At 43.8% G+C, this 18,006-nt stretch overlaps 2 protein-coding genes across 2 annotated transcripts in view; both read right to left on the bottom strand.

Moving 5' to 3' along the window:
* The window catches only part of CILP2 (cartilage intermediate layer protein 2), a 56,532-nt gene extending 43,038 nt beyond the window's left edge, over positions 1–13,494 (bottom strand). The window contains exon 1 of the mRNA XM_044285575.1: positions 13,297–13,494. Within this exon, the coding sequence (XP_044141510.1) occupies positions 13,297–13,357 (61 nt within the window). The 5' untranslated portion in view covers positions 13,358–13,494. The remainder of the gene's footprint in view (positions 1–13,296) is intronic.
* Positions 13,495–17,625: 4,131 nt separating this feature from the next.
* YJEFN3 (YjeF N-terminal domain containing 3) overlaps positions 17,626–18,006 on the bottom strand; it is a 275,875-nt gene continuing 275,494 nt past the window's right edge. The window contains exon 6 of the mRNA XM_044285565.1: positions 17,626–17,846. Coding sequence (XP_044141500.1) covers positions 17,650–17,846 — 197 coding nt within the window. The 3' untranslated portion in view covers positions 17,626–17,649. The remainder of the gene's footprint in view (positions 17,847–18,006) is intronic.

The raw sequence follows: 18,006 nt of genomic DNA, 5'->3' as shown, positions 1-18,006 counted from the left end.
TACCAAAGAATGGTTAAAGAAGAATAAAGTAAAAGTTTTGGAATGGCCAAGTCAAAGCCTTGAACTTAATACAAGGACCTGAAGCAAACAGTCAACGGGAGGAAACCCAAAAATATAACAGAGTTGAAGCTGCTTTGAGGAACCGGCTAAAATTCCTCCAAGATGATGTGCAGGAACTAATCAACAATTACCGGAAACATTTAGTTGCAGTTAATACTACACAAGGGAGTCATACCAGATAGTGAAAGAAAAGGCTCACATTTTTTTGCCACTAACAAATATGAAATATTGAATCATTTTCCTCAATGAATACAATGAATAATATTTGTGACTTATTTCTTTGATTTATTTATCTTTATCTACTTTTAGAAGTTATTTAAAAATCGGATGTAATTTTTGATTAAATGTATGCTGAAATATAGGAAAGGTTCACAAACTTTTAATCACCACTGTACAAGTGCCAAATTTATCAAGAGGTCTCTTGATGAATCTGGCACATCTCCAGAAATTCATATCAATGACAACTAAGAGCTGGTATGCTACGGTATAATTTATGTCAACTTATATTGTGAATTATAGTGGAATTGCATAGTGTGTAAAGTATTAGTAATGGGGAAGATGAATTATGTGTGCTATACTTTGACTGGTCCTTTTGTCACTCACTCTACATTCATTATGTGTGGAGGAGGAAAGGTGATTTAGACATCAGTACAGAAAAGGATTCTTTATAGTTAAACTGTGGAACGCTGTACCCTAAGAGGTCGTATTGGCAGATACTATGTCAGCATTTAATAAAGGGCTGAATGCTCATCTAATAGCAAGCGGCATTAAGAGTTTATAAGTATTATAACAAATAAGGTTGTATAATTGATCAGAGAAAGATTGAACTGATGGACCTGTGTCTTTTTCAGTCTATGAAACTATATAACATTAATCTAGTTAGTGATTATTCAATAAGTTATTCTACTTTTACTACACCTATGCCTTGCACACTCTCATAGTGAATGTACTAGTCCCACAGAATGAAGTGTGTTAACAAGAATAAAATATTAGGAATTCATGTATCATTTTTATAAGGCTCATAGTTACAGCATTATGTAAGCACTATATAAAGGCTAGAAATAATAACAAGGACTTAATTTTATGTAATTCACTTTCCACATGCCACCTAATTATTTTCTTTTCAGGTGCTAAAAATACACATGATGCCAGCTCACTAAAGGTCAAAAATGATATTATACAACATTATTTACCAAAAGTAATGTAAAAATTAAAATCAGACCATGCAACATTATGTGGCTAATAAAAGTGAGTGGAAGATTTTGCTTTTAAGCAAACACACAATTCCATATTACTATTATTCCACTTCTTCCATATTACTCTTATCACTATTATTATACCACTCTCTTCTGTCTCTCCCTCAATGTATGTATACTTCTATAGAAGTATTAATCTAAAACTCTAAAATTATTAAGTCCATAAATATTGGGACATCGACACAATTCTAACATTTTTGGCTCTATACACCACCACAATGGAATTTAAATGAACAAGATGTGCTTTAACTGCAGACTGTCAGCTTTAATTTGAGGGTATTTACATCCAAATCAGGTGAACGGTGTAGGAATTACAACAGTTTGCATATGTGCCTCGCACTTGTTAAGGGGCCAAAAGTAATGGGACAGAATACTAATCATAAATCAAACTTTCACTTTTTAATATTTGGTTGCAAATCCTTTGCGGTCAATTACAGCCTGAAGTCTGGAACGCATAGACATCACCAGACACTGGGTTTCATCCCTGGTGATGCTCTGCCAGGCCTCTACTGCAACTGTCTTCAGCTCCTGCTTCTTCTTGGGGCATTTTCCCTTCAGTTTTGTCTTCAGCAAGAGAAATGCATGCTCAATCGGATTCAGGTCAGGTGATTGACTTGGCCATTGCATAACATTCCACTTCTTTCCCTTTAAAAACTATTTGGTTGCTTTTGCAGTATGCTTTGGGTCATTGTCCATCTGCACTGTGAAGAGCCATCCAATGAGTTCTGAAGCATTTGGCTGAATATGAGCAGATAATATTGCCCGAAACACTTCAGAATTCATCCTGCGGCTTTTGTCAGCAGTCACATCATCAATAAATACAAGAGAACCAGTTCCATTGGTAGCCATACATGCCCACACCATGACACTACCACCACCATGCTTCACTGATGAGGTGGTATGCTTAGGATCATAAGCAGTTCCTTTCCTTCTCCATACTCTTCTCTTCCCATCACTCTAGTACAAGTTGATCTTGGTCTCATCTGTCCATAAGATGTTTCAGAACTGTGAAGGCTTTTTTAGATGTCGTTTGGCAAACTCTGATCTGGCCTTCCTGTTTTTGAGGCTAACCAATGGTTTACATCTTGTGCTGAACCCTCTGTATTCACTCTGGTGAAGTCTTCTCTTGATTGTTGACTTTGACACACATACACCTACCTCCTGGAGAGTGTTCTTGATCTGGCCAACTGTTGTGAAGGGTGTTTTCTTCACCAGGGAAATAATTATTTGTTCATCCACCACAGTTGTTTTCTGTGGTCTTCTGGGTCTTTTGCTGTTGCTGAGCTCACCGGTGCGTTCCTTCTTTTTAAAAATGTTCCAAACAGATGTTTTGGCCATGCCTAATGTTTTTTGCTAACTTTCTGATTTGTTTGTATTGTTTTTCAGCCTAATGATGGCTTGCTTTACTGATAGTGACAGCTCTTTGGATCTCATCTTGAGAGTTGACAGCAACAGATTCCAAATGCAAATAGCACTCTTGAAATGAACTCTGGACCTTTTATCTGCTCATTGTAATTGGTATAATGAGGGAATAACACACCCCTGGCCATGGAACAGCTGAGAAGCCAATTGTCCCATTACTTTTTGTCCCTTAAAGGGAGTCTGTCACCTCCATATGTCCATATACAGCGCTTACATGGCTCTGTAGCACACCTATACAGGATTGTAATGGTACATTTGTCTTTAGACTTGCACCAGCAGGAAAAACGAAGTTTAATTCATATGCAAATGAGCACTCGCAAGTGCCCAGGGGAGGAGTTCAGTGTGTAGGTGCCCAGGCTGCTCTGCCTTCTTTTCACTTTACTCCTCCCCAGCCTCTTCCTTTGCCCGCCCTCCAAGTCCGGACGTATCGATGAGGCAAGAGACTTGGAGGGCGGGCAAAGGCAGAGGCTGGGGAGGAGTAAAGTGAAAAGAAGGTAGAGCAGCCTGGGCACCTATACACTTGCGAGTGCTCATTTGCATATGAATTAAACTTCGTTTTTTCTGCTGGTGCGAGTCTAAAGGCAATAACAAAGGTACAGTTACAATCCTGTATAGGTGTGCTACAGAGCCATGTAAGCACTGGATATGGCCATATGGAGGTGACAGACTCCCTTTAACAAGTGGGAGGCACATATGCAAACTGTTGTAATTCCTACACCGTTCACCTGATTTGGATGTAAATACCCTCAAATTGAAGCTGACAGTCTGCAGTTAAAACACATCTTGTTCCTTTTTTATTTCAAATCCATTGTGGTGGTATATAGAGCCAAAAAAATTTGAATTGTGTCGATGTCCCAATATTTATGGACCTGACTGTAACACTAAAAGTTAATACCTACAATCATTATATACATTATTAATATTATTATAATTAGAGTGAATGAGAAGACTGTAGACATAATGTACAATTAAGGTATGTTCACAGGCTTGAGGTTTGCTAGATAAAAATGAAGTACTATACTATACCTTTGAATAGTACTGTTTCTGCAGCATGCGCATGGATTTCTGAAAGCCTCCCTATTCAGTTGAATGGCACAGTTCTTGCATACATAGTTACATAGTTAATACGGTTGAAAAAAGACATATGTCCATCATGTTCAACCAAGGTATAGGTAGGGATGCGAATCCCAAAAGGAATTGAGACTCAGATTTCTATACGTTTTCATAAGCATTAATGTTTTTTACTTTTAAGAATTCGTCTAAACCCTTATTGAAACTGTCTACTGTTCCTGCTGTGACCACGTCCAGAAGAAGTCTTTTCCACAGCTTCACAATTCTTACAGTAAAGAAGCTTTGACACTTCCGGAGACTGAACTTTTTCTTCTCCAGTCAGAGGCAGTGCCCCCTTGTCTTTTGAGCACATTTTACATGGAACAGCTTTTCACTGTACGTCTCCTCTCAAGAATAAATTAAATTATTTTAATCTTTCTTCATAACTAAGACCCTCCATGCCTCTTATCAGTTTAGTTGCTCTCCTCTGTACTTTTTCCAGCTACAGTGCGTCCTTTCTATGGACTGGTGCCCAGAACTGAACTGCATATTCCAGATGAGGTCGGACTAACGCTTTTTAAAGTGGTAATATTACATCCCTGCCCCAAGAGTCCATGCCTCGTTTAATGCATGACAATATCCTGGTGGCCTTAGAAGCAGCTGATTGAAATTGTATGCTGTAATTTAATCTACCATCCACAAGGAAACCCAAATCCTTCTGTATAAGTGACTCTTCCAGTGCTACATCACCTAAGACATATGAAGCACAGATATTATTACTACCAAAATGCATAACTTTACATTTGCCCACATTGAACCTCATTTGCCAAGCTGATGCCCAATCACTCAGAGTGTTCAAGTCAGCTTGTAGTTGGTGGACATCTTCCATAGACTGTACAGTTCTACACAGCTTAGTGTCATCTGCAAAAATAGATAGGGTGCTATTAATCCCCTCCTCAATATCATTAATAAATATATTAAATAATAAATGACCCAGCACTGAACCTTGGGGAACACCACTTATAACCTGGGACCATTCTGAATAGACCCACAATTGCCTCTTTCACATTTGTCTTCAGATCACTCCTCACATACAGGCACACACCACCACCTTTTCTATTGACCCGGTCTTTCCTATATAGTGTAAAACCCTCAATATTAACAGCCCATTAATGCGAAGAGTCCAACCATGTCTCAGCCACACCAACTACATCTATGTGTTCTTCTAGTACCATAGCCTCCAGCTCCCCCATTTTTCTAGCTAGACTTCTGGCATTTGTGAAAATACATTTTAAATTACTATTATCTAAAAAGTGAATATCCAGGATTTTTGGGTTACCTTGGTTGATTCTTGTTACCAGTTGTTCTATTTTTCATAAATGTATAGTTATGCCCAGTCTTCTCCCTATTAGACCTGCCTGTAATACTGATGGCACAGTATTTCTACAGCTAACAGAATGGATTAGCTATGACTCTTGGTGCACTGCATAGTTATGTACACAGTGATAAATTGTAGTTCAGCACTCTCCTACACTCTCCCTCCACTTTCCCTCCACTTTCCTTTCACTCTCCCTGGACTCTTCCTGCACTCTATGTTAAACCCTTAGTGACAAATGACGTACTATGTACGTAATCATGTGGTGTTAGTTACCGCATCATGATGTGCACAGTATACTTGCGGTGACACCGGCATCTTAACAGTAGAGATGTCCCGAACTATTCGCCGGGGAACAGTTCCCGGCGAACATCGCTTGTTTGCGTTCGCCGCGGCGGGCGGACATATGCAATGTTCAGTCCGCCCCCTATACGTCATCATTGAGCAAACTTTGACCCTGTACCTCACAGTCAGCAAACACATTCCAGCCAATCAGCAGCATACCCTCCCTCCCAGACCCCCCCACCGCCTATCAAAAAGCAAGGACAGCATCCATCTTAGATTTATTCGGAAGCTGCAGTGTTAGTGAGAGCAGGGATAGTGTAGCTGCTGCTGATTTAATAGGGAAATCGATAGCTAGGCCAGTGTATTCAGTGTTCACTCCAGTCCTGAAAGACTCATCTGATCTGCTGTAAGGACAGCGTCCTGACAGCACCCCAAAAAGCCCTTTTTAGGGCTAGTACATCAGTGTGCTTATTTTTTTCTCTGTAATCTAATTGCAGTTGCCTGCCAGCATGTGTGTCAGGCCCACAGCGTGTACTGTGCCTACTACTGCCAGTGCCCAGTGCCACCACTCATATCTGGTGTCACAGTAGCTTGCATTTAAAATAAAAAAAATAAAAATAAAATAACATTTCACTGTAATATAACTGCAGTTGCCTGCAAACGTGTGTGTCAGGCCCACAGCGTGTACTGTGCCCACTACTGCCTGTGCCCAGTGCCACCACTCATATCTGGTGTCACAGTAGCTTGCATTTAAAAAAAAAACTATTTTTTCACTGTAATATAATTGCAGTTGCCTGCAAGTGGGTTTTTCTCAGGCCCACAGCGTGTACTGTGCCCACTACTGCCAGTGCCCAGTGCCACCACTCATATCTGGTGTCACAGTAGCTTGCATTTAAAAAAAATAAAACAATTTTTTCACTGTAATATAATTGCAGTTGCCTGCAAGCGTGTGTGTCAGGCCCACAGCGTGTACTGTGCCCACTACTGCCAGTGCCCAGTGCCACCGCTCATATCTGGTGTCACAGTAGCTTGCATTTAAAAAAAAATAAAAAAGATTCACTGTAATATAATTGCAGTTGCCTGCAAGTGTGTATGTCAGGCCCACAGCGTGTACTGTGCCCACTACTGCCAGTGCCCAGTGCCACCACTCATATCTGGTGTCACAGTAGCTTGCACGCATAGTACAACTAATCGGAAAAAAAATGACAGGCAGAGGCAGGCCACCCCGGAGGGGCTGTCGTGGCCGTGGTGCTGTAATTTCCTTTGGTCCTAGAATAATGCCCAGTGTTCAGAGGCCACGTACCCTGAACTCAAAAGTTCTGAGGACATAGTTGACTGGATAACACAGGACACCCAATCTTCGACAGCTTCCGCTCGGAACCTTGACGGACTATCCTCCTCCAGCTCAGCTTCAGGCACCTCTCAAGTTACCACTCGCCCGCCTGCCGCCACCACCAACACTAGCACCACAGCTGCTTCCCTTGATCTGTCAGAGGAGTTATTTACACATCAGTTGGAAGAAATTAGTGATGCGCAACCATTATTGCCAGAGGATGTAGATAACAGGGATATGTCTCAGTCAGGCAGCATTACACACATGGACGTATGGTGTGATGATGATGATGTTGTACCCGCTGCTGCTTCCTTTGCTGAGTTGTCAGATACAAGTGAAGCGGTTGATGATGACGATGTGTCTGTGGATGTCACGTGGGTGCCCGCTTGAAGAGAAGGAGAACAGGGGGAAAGTTCAGATGGGGAGACAGAGAGGAGGAGGAGACGAGTTGGAAGCAGGGGGAGGTCGTCGCAAGGAGCTAGTGGCACAGTCAGGCAGCATGTATCGGCACCCGGGGTAAGCCAGACAGCACACAAATCAATGCATGCTGTTGCCACCACCAGAATGCCGTCATTGCAAAGCTCAGCAGTGTGGCATTTTTTGTGTGTGTCTGCCTCTGATTACAGCGATGCCATTTGCAACCTGTGCCAAAAGAAACTGAGTCGTGGGAAGTCCAACACCCACCTAGGTACAACTGCTTTGCGAAGGCACATGATTTCACATCACAAACACCTATGGGATCAACACATGATGACGAGTACAAGCAGCACACAAACTCAAAGCCACCATCCTCCTCCTGGTCCAGCATCTTCAGCCACGTCGAGCGTAAGAATCCAATGTCACAGAGTCACCCCCTTGCTCGGCGTCTGACAGCTGGCTTGTCGGAACTCTTAGCCCGCCAGCTTTTACCCGCAAGCTGATGGAGTCTGAGGCCTTCAAAAAATTTGTAGCTATTGGGACACCGCAGTGGAAAGTACCCGGCCAAATTTTTTTTTCACAAAAGGCAATCCCCAACCTGTACTCTATTGTGGAAAAGGAAGTCATGGTATGTCTGGCACACAGTGTTGGGGCAAGGGTCCATCTGACCACAGATACCTGGTCTGCAAAGCACGGTCAGGGCAGGTATATCACGTACACTGCGCATTGGAAAAATCTGCTGACGGCTGCCACGCATGGAATGCGTGGCTCTGCAGAGGAGTTGGTGACACCGCCACGACTTGCAGGTAGGCCTGCTGCCACCTCCTCTACTCCTCCTACACCATCCTCTTCCATAACCCCCTCGGCTGAGTCCTCTTCTGCTGCTGCATCTTGCTCCACATCAACTGCACCCCCCCCCCAGCTCCCTAGGGGCTATTCCACATCCCGGATACGACAGTGTCACGCCGTCTTGGCGTTGACTTGCCTGAAAGCAGAGAGTCACACCGGACCAGCACTCCTGTCCGCCCTGAACGCACAGGTGGATCAGTGGCTGACTCCGCACCAACTGGAGATCGGCAAAGTGGTGTGTGACAACGGAAGCAATTTGTTGGCGGCATTCAATTTGGGCAAGTTGCCACATGTGCCGTGCATGGCACATGTGTTGAATCTGATCGTACAACACTTTGTGCATAAGTACCCAGGCTTACAGGACGTCCTCAAGCAGGCCAGGAAGGTGTGTGGCCATTTCAGGCGTTCCTACACGGCCATGGCGCACTTTTCAGATATTCAGCGGCGAAACAACATGCCAGTGAGGCGCTTGATTTGCGACAGCCCGACACACGTTGAAATTCAACACTCCTAATGTTCGACCTCCTGCTCCAACAAGAAAAAGCCGTCAACGAGTATTTGTATGACCGGGGTGCTAGGACAGCCTCTGCGGAGCTGGGTATTTTTTTGCCACGTTACTGGACGCTCAAGCGCAATGCCTGTAGGTTCATGCATCTTTTTGAGGAGGTGACAAACCTAGTCAGTCGCACCGAAGGCACCATAAGCAGCATCATCCCATTTGTTTTCTTCCTGGAGTGTGCCCTGCGAAGAGTGCTGGATCAGGCCGTAGATGAGCGTGAAGAGGAAGAGGAAGAGTTGTGGTCACCATCACCACCAGAAACAGCCTTATCAGCATCGCTTGCTAGACCTGCGGCAACGCTGGAAGAGGAGTGTGAGGAAGAGGAGTCAGAGAAGGAATGTGGCTTTGAGAAGGAGGAAGACCAACCACAGCAGGGATCCCAGGGTGCTTGTTGTCACCTATCTGGTACCCGTGGTGTTGTACGTGGCTGGGGGGAAGAACAGACCTTCAATGAGATCAGTGAGGACGAGTAACGGGACATGAGTAGCTCGGCATCCAACCTTGTGCAAATGGGGTCTTTCATGTTGTCATGCCTGTTGCGGGACCCTCGTATAAAAAGGCTGAAGGAGAACGACCTGTACTGGGTGGCCACGCTTGTAGACCCCAGGTATAAGCAGAAAGTGCCTGAAATGTTACCGAATTACCGGAAGTCGGAAAGGATGCAGCAGTTCCAAAACAAGTTAAAAAGTATGCTTTACACAGCGTATAAGGGTGATGTCACAGCACAACGGGAATCTAACAGGGGAAGAGGTGAAAGTAATCCTCCTCCTACCATGACCACGCCGGCAAGGACAGGACGCTTTACAGATGTGTTGTTGATGGAGGACATGAGGAACTTTTTAAGTCCTACGCATCGCCACAGCCCTTCGGGGTCCACCCTCAGAGAACGACTCGACCGACAGGTAGCAGACTACCTCGCCTTAACTGCAGATATCGACACTCTGAGGAGCGATGAACCCCTTGACTACTGGGTGTGCAGGCTTGACCTGTGGCCTGAGCTATCCCAATTTGCAATAGAACTTCTGGCCTGCCCCGCTTCAAGTGTCCTGTCAGAAAGGACCTTCAGTGCAGCAGGAGGTATTGTCACTGAGAATTCGCCTAGGTCAAAAAAGTCTAGATTACCTCACCTTTATTAAGACGAATGAGGCATGGATCCCGAAGGGACTGACAGTGGGGGATGCATTTGACAAAAAAAAAGGCCTGATGAGATGCCTTGGGCTATAAAATGGTCCACACGCTTCTGTATTTAATCTCTGCATGCCGGATGACTTGCGTGACTTCTCTGCCACCAACTAGGGTTCAAGCCGCAATGTTTTAGTGCACTTTCTGCCTGTAAAACAAACATTTTTCCGGCTGCTGCTACAGCAGCGGCTGCAATAATACCTAATTTTTCAGGCATGTGTACATGCCTAATTTTTCTGGCCTCTGGTGCTGCACTGTGGCTGCAAAAAAAAAAAAGGCACATACATGTGTCAATTCCCCTTTGTGATCGTTACCTTATTGTAGTGAAGGGGCTTGCGTATCACAATGAAGCGATCACCTCTATGAGTGTGTTGGCAATGGCAATGTTGGCACACCCCAGATGATAAGGTCGTTGCTTCATTGTGAACAGACCAAAAGGTGATCATTAAAGCCTACTAGGCCAACAATGGGCCCACACTGCAGAATCATTGTTTTCTGGGTCACTTAACTGTCACTGAACTACCTCAGCACGACCATAGGCTTTGAAAAACCGCCATCGACTGCAATCTCCCAAACGTGCGCACGAGCACAGTCATCACTACACCAAGATTGACGCATAGAGGAATAAAATTTATGTCATGAGTGTGTCAACTATTGACAACTCTTTGCGGTTGTCTAAACTCTATTCCATACACGTCCCCTGATAGGGGACGTAACAGGGATTAAACTGATAGGAATAGTACTACTTAACATACCACTCATATCGGGTAGCACAGTACATTGCACAGCGCACGCGCAGTGCCCCAAATTGGAAGTAAGAGGACCAACCAAGCTTCTTTTTCCATCTCCCGGTTCCTAAAATCTATTCCATACACCGGCCCCTGATAAGGAACATAACATGGATTAAACTGATAGAAATAGTACTACTTAACATACCACTCATATCGGGTAGCACAGTACATTGCACGGCGCACGCACAGTGCCACAAATTGGAAGTAAGAGGACCAACCAAGCATCTTTTTCCATCTCCTGGTTCCTAAAATCTATTCCATACACCGGCCCCTGATAGGGGACGTAATAGGGATTAAACTGATAGGAATAGTACTACTTAACATACCACTCATATCGGGTAGCACAGTACATTGCACGGCGCACGCACAGTGCCCCAAATTAGAAGTAAGAGGACCAACTAAGCATCTTTTTCCATCTCCTGGTTCCTAAAATCTATTCCATACACCGGCCCCTGATAGGGGACGTAACAGGGATTAAACTGATAGGAATAGTATTACTTAACATACCACTCATATCGGGTAGCACAGTACAATGCACGGCGCACGCGCGGTGCCCCAAATTGGCAGTAAGAGGACCAACCAAGCATCTTTTTCCATCTCCCGGTTCCTAAAATCTATTCCATACACTGGCCCCTGATAGGGGACGTAACAGGGATTAAACTGATAGGAATAGTACTACTTAACAGAGCACTCATATCGGGTAGCACAGTACATTGCACGGTGCACGTGCAGTGCTCCAAATTGGAAGTAAGAGGACCAACCAAGCATCTTTTTCCATCTCCCGGTTCCTAAAATCTATTCCATACACCACACCGGCCCCTGATAGGGGATAAAACAGAGATTAAACTGGTAAGAACAGATTTTTTTAATAAAAAAAAAAAAAGAGGACTGAACGCTCATGCACAATGGCTGTAGGCTCATGCATCCTTTTTCGGAGGTGACAAACCTGGTCTGTCAAACCCAAGGCAACATCATCGACCTCATCCCATATGCGTTTTTTCTGGAGCGTGCCCTGCAAAGAGTGCTGGATCAGGCCGTAGATGAGCATGAAGAGGAAGAGTTGTGGTCACTATCACCACCAGAAGCAGCCTTGTCGTCGTCGATTGCTGGACCTGCGGCAACGCAGAGAGAGGAGTCTGAAGAAGAGGAGTGAGAGGAGGAAGGTGGCTTTGAGGAGGTGGAAGACCAACCACAGCAGGCGTCCCAGGGGGCTTGTTGTCACCTTTCGGGGACCCTTGGTGTTGTAAATTTCACTTTGCATTCTGTATTAAAGAATGCTATTATTTTCCATTATAACCATGTAATAATGGAAAATAATAAAGTAAATGGGGACCCGGGTCGCTATCCCTCATTTCCTTAGCAACCATGCGTGAAAATCGCATTGCATTCTATGGGGCCTGCGTTGAGTGAAAAACGCAGAATAAAGAACATGCTGCGATTTTCACGCAATGCACAAGTGATACGTGAAAAACATTGCTCATGTACACAGCCCTATTTAAATGAATGGGTCAAGATTCAGAGCGGGTGCAATGCGTTCACCTCACGCAGCACCTCACGCAGCAATGCGTTCACCTCAGGGAAGGAACTGCGCATGTGCTAACTCGCGCATCGTGAGATTACGGCGCTCTGGCTTTCTGACATCAGGGAGCAATGAGGAGATTCTGAGGATGGGGGCGGTGCTGAGCTCCTTCATGCTGGACTCATCTCAGGGACAAGACTCCTCTCAGGTTAATGTGCATATGTATCAAACAGTTTTTTTACACAATAAAAGCACACAGAGCTATGGGGACTGGGTATTGTGGATGTGCTAGCGGCCATCTAGCAACCCATGTCCTCAGCTCTATACATCAAATACTGGTGATAGGTTCACCTTTAAGAAGTAATACCTTTAGTGAACATATGGCAGTGATCATGTAACCCAGGGATCACCAATCTTTAGCACTCCAGCAGTTCTGAAACTACAACTTCCAGAATGCTCAATTCACCTCTATAAGAAGAGAAGAGGATACGGAATGAACAGCTGCGCAGCCAGGTAAGGTCCAAAGGTTTGATTCTTTGAAGAGTATCTTTAATAAAAATTATTTTCTTTTACAGGTGACGCATTTTGGGTCTGGACCAGCCCCTTCATCAGACCCAGAACAGGATACTTTGAAGATACTTTTCAAAGAATCAAGCCTTTGGACCTTACCTGGTTGTGCTGCTGCTCATCCCTTAATCTCTTCTTTTCTTCGGAACTCGCACCCAGTGCCTGGAAATTACAGCCTGGCCACACCATCTTTTATACTTTCTACACGCTACAAGTGGAACCCATTCAGGTGAAAACCTTTAGCTTAGAAAATTGACAATTTCTATTGCGGTCCTACCCATGAAGTGCTGCCCTCCCTTATTTCTTTAGCAGTTCTCCTCTATGGGTGTTTGGAGAACAGCCAAGCAAGTGTAAATGCTGGGAGTTGTAGTTTCACAGTAGTTGGAGTGCCGAAGGTTGCTGACCCCTGATGAAAACTCTAGTTCACATTTTGCAGTTGATGCATTTGAACATATAAAAAATATGTCATGTTTGACATTCATTATGGTCTCTGTTACTTGTAAAAGTCTTTGCTACTAGTCAAATCTACAGAGCAATGCAAACCTGCAACAAGTTTCTTTCAGGGGCTGAGTGAATGTGAGAGAGAGCGAGAAGAAACTGGATACAAATAAAATGCTTTTGATTTACTTACCACAAGTGGCAGAGATCTTGAGAAAAACTGTGAACAGCAGGGCAGGGTGGCAGGCTGGCATGTCTGCCCTGGATAACACACACGGACCTGGATCTTCTTCCCTCTGGTGTTGAACAGGTAATGATCTTAGATCATGCTGAATTTAAAGCCTTTTCCAGCCCCAGAAAGAGGGGTCTACTTGCAAGAGACGAAATAAGAACCCAAGTAGAATCTGAGAGGAACTGGAGGCAACTCAAAATGTAAAATAACACTAACAGTGTATGCCTGCGAACTTTTTTTTACTTACTTGCTGTAGACAGCCTTTTCCCCTTTTTTATATTTTTTTTGCTGTGCTGTCATGTTTTGCATGCCATCATTGTTTTTTTTATTTTTGTTTGAGAGCTCCTAATTCATATCAATGCCAATTACTAGTGCAGACAGATTTCCTTAAATACCATTTCCCTAATATAGTGTTATTATTGGAATCACGTTGTATACCTGTAGTTAGTGTCAGAATGGGGTTGCTTGGACCCACCAGAGGAAATTATACTGGGGGCTTTCACTTCAGCTGTACAGAAAATGTGAGTATACGGATGAAGCCGAGCTAAAAATCGCTCTGCCAACTGTGATAACACATGTCCAGGGCGGTCTTTAACACGGGGCAAAAGGGGCAGCTGCCCCGGGCCCAGTTGCTCCTGGGGGGCCCAAGGCAGCTGCCTCTTGGCCACTGCCCACAATTACATCGTAAAATACCTTGGCTCCGCTGGCTCCGTGTCCCGAAAACTACCGTAGCAGGCCGGCCAGCTGCGTAACGTCACTCACTCTGTCACGCACCTGCTCCGCCTGCTTCATTAATAAAGTGGGAGGAGCAGGCGTGTGACAGAGTGAGTGATGTTACGCTGCCGGCCGGCCTGCCTGCTACGGTAATTTGTTAGTGGGAAGATAAGCCTCCTCTGACACTGACTTTTCCCTCTCTCCAGAGCCGAAGATGCATATGTAGGGGACGAGCACTCAGCCGACAAATCATGTGTATTGTGACCTTTAGGCCCTTGCAGACGAGCGTTCCTCCTGTAGCGATTCCGCATTCCAGCACCCGGCCTGACCTCCCAGCACTGACGGGATTCACATAGCATTATATTGATTTATGATGCTACGTAACCCTTACAGTTTTGGAATGTATTGGATAACACTGGTAGCATTATGAGATAGCTGTGTAAGTGTGCATACAGAGATAGCTGTCAGTCACTGATACAGATGTAGCAGGGTTAAAACACAAACTCTTAACTCATGACATGTCGCAGTTTTATTCCGGTCGCCTCTTGGCATGTTTGCCGCGCTGCAATGGGGCCGGACCGGTAGTCCAGGGGCATGCGTGAACTAGCGGCAGCATGGATCCGACAGGCTGTTCACCCGCCGAAACAGCCTGCCGGAGTTCCTTGCCACTAGTGTGAAACTACGCTTACACAGAAAATGCTATTAATCACTGAGAACACCCCCCCCCCCCCGTGTACAACTAAAGATGTAGTAGAGTTAACACACATGCTTTATAAAACGTGTTATCTAAATTAAATGTGTTAAGCAAACACCTTCAATTGCTTTTCTTTCAAGATAACGAGATGAGTTAAGAAATTTGAGTTAAGAGTTTGTGTTTTAACCCTGCTACATCTGTATCAGTGACTGACAGCTATCTCTGTATACACACTTACACAGAGAATGCTATCACTCACTGATCACATCTACCCCATGTACAACTATCAGTGACTGACAGCTATCTCTGTATACACACTTACACAGAGAATGCTATCACTCACTGATCACATCTACCCCATGTACAACTATCAGTGACTGACAGCTATCTCTGTATACACACTTACACAGAGAATGCTATCACTCACTGATAACATCTACCCCATGTACAACTATCAATGACTGACAGCTATCTATGTATACACACTTACACAGAGAATGCTATCACTCACTGATCACATCTACCCCATGTACAACTATCAGTAACTGACAGCTATCTATGTATACACACTTACACAGAGAATGCTATCACTCACTGATAACATCTACCCCATGTACAACTATCAGTGACTGACAGCTATCTATGTATACACACTTACACAGAGAATGCTATCAATCACTGATAACACCTCTCCTATGTACAACTATCAGTGACTGACAGCTATATATATTCACACTTACACAGAGAATGCTATCAATCATTGATAACACCTCCCCCGTGTACAGCTATCAGTGACTGACAGCTATCTATATATACACAGTTACACAGAGAATGCTATCACTCACTGATAACATCTACCCCATGTACAACTATCTATGTATACACACTTACACAGAGAATGCTATCACTCACTGATAACATCTACCCCATGTACAACTATCTGACTGACAGCTATCTATGTATACACACTTACACAGAGAATGCTATCAATCACTGATAACACCTCCCCTATGTACAACTATCAGTGACTGACAGCTATATACACAGTTACACAGAGAATCTATCAAAACAACTTCCTGCTATCTATGTATTCACATTTACACAGGCAATGCTCTCAATTTATTAAAACATCTCCCCTGTGGACAACTATCAGTGACTGACATCTATATATACACACTTACACAGAGAATATTATAAATCATTGATAACACTTCTTCTGTGTACAACTATCATCAATTTACAGCTATCTATCACTTACACAGTGAATACTATCAATCACTGATAACACCTCCACCATGAACAACTATCAGTGACCACTATCTATGTATACACACACAGAGAATACTATCAATCACTGTAACACCTCCCCTATGTACAACTATCAGTGACTGACAGCTATCTATGTATACACACTTACACAGAGAATGCCATCAATCCCTGATAACACCTCCCCTGTGTACAACTATCAGTGACTGACAGCTATCTATGTATATAGAATTAATAATGCCCCAACAGTGGCCCCTAGTATTAAGGCCTCCATTAGTGGCCCCCAGTATTAATAAGGCCCCCCATTAGTGGCCTCCAGTAATAAAAAGGCCAGAATAAGTGGCCTGCAGTATGAATAATGCCCCATTAGTGGCCCCCAGTATTAATAAGGCCAGAATAAGTGGCCTCCAGTATTAATAAGGCCCCATTAGTGGCCCTCAGTATTAATAAGGACCCTCATTTGTGCCCCCCTATTTTTTAAATTTGGCCACATTAAGTGGCCTCAAGTATTACAAAATGCTCCATTAATGGCCCCCAGTAATAATAAGATCAGAATAAGTGGCCTCCAGTATTAATAATGCCCCATTAGTGGCCCCCCAGTATTAATAAGGACCCTATTAGTGGCCCCAGTATTAATAAGGACACCATTAGTGGCTCCCAGTATTAATAATGCTTCATTAGTGGCCCCTAGTATTAATAATGGCCCGTTAGTATTGCCCAGTTATTATAAGGCCCCCATTAATGGCCCCCAGTAAAATTAATGCCCTCATTAGTGCCCCTCTAGTATTACTTTTCCTCCATTAGTGGCTCCTAGTATTAATAATGCCCCTATTAGAGGTACAGTATTCTTAATGCCCCCTTCCCCACTCTTGTGAAAAAATAAAAAAATTTAACTCACCTCATCCATTTGATCGTACCGCAGTGAACACTCACTGCTGACTAGATGCACAGGACAAGAACTGCACTACATCGTGATGACGTTTCGCAGGTGCTGCTGCTTCCAGTCAATGCTGCGAAACGTCATCACACTGGAGCGCAGGTCCTGTCCTGCGCATCCAGTGAGCAGTGAGTGTTACCCACGGAACATTCAAATGGATGAGGTGAGTTTTATTTATTATCACAAGCAGAAGAGGGGGGCAAAGGATGTACTAATGAATGCACTCCACAATGTAAGCATTCATTAGTAATAGTGCACAGGTGGCAAACCTACGCATAGCCCACACAGAGCCACATGCCCACAGAGAGGGCTATGGGTGCCACCTCTGGCATGCGTGCCATAGGTTCGCCAATCGCCACCACTGTCATTTACTGTGTATGGTATATGCTGTTACTTTATATTTACGAAAAATTTGGAATACATATTCATATGGACCTAAAGAATAATAATCCAATGACACCATTCTTTAACAGCTGTTTCATTTTCAAGGCTGGGGATCACATATATATGACAGGATAGCAGTGTGTGCCCTGTGGGCAACAAGCTAATCACTAACAGTGTCCTAAAACATTTAAAAAAAAACTGTTCTGTATACATTTTAATTTGGTTATACTATTTTAAAAAAAAAGACAATATGCAGAATAGTACAGAAATTTGTATACATTTATTGAGAGGTCAAGGTTTTGAAAGTAGATAGTCTGTTCTAGAGTTCCACCACACATTCTGTCCCAGGAAACTTTGGTAGGTTCAAGTCATATTTCTTCTGTATATCATAAGGCAAAAATCTCCCAGCAATAAAGTGTTTCCCAGAAAAATGAATAGCACACGTCTTGGGAGCAGACAAAGAAATGAGCACTTCAGGATTAATTCCTTCAGAACTGCCAGCCTCCATATCCCATCCTGCCAGGTAAACAGATAAGTATTAGTAACGAGTCACTACAAATACAAATTAGAGCAAGTATACACATTCTGAAAAAAAAAGGTAGGTAGTGTTGAGCGATAATGCTCGGCCAAACACCAGTTCGAGTCTCCTCCCTGCACGTTTGTTGGCTGCTACGCA

Source organism: Bufo gargarizans, chromosome 1 (genome assembly GCF_014858855.1).
Source record: "Bufo gargarizans isolate SCDJY-AF-19 chromosome 1, ASM1485885v1, whole genome shotgun sequence".
NCBI lineage: Eukaryota > Metazoa > Chordata > Amphibia > Anura > Bufonidae > Bufo > Bufo gargarizans.
The sequence above is the reverse complement of the archived record's forward strand: the minus strand, read 5'-3'. Positions and strand labels throughout refer to the sequence as shown.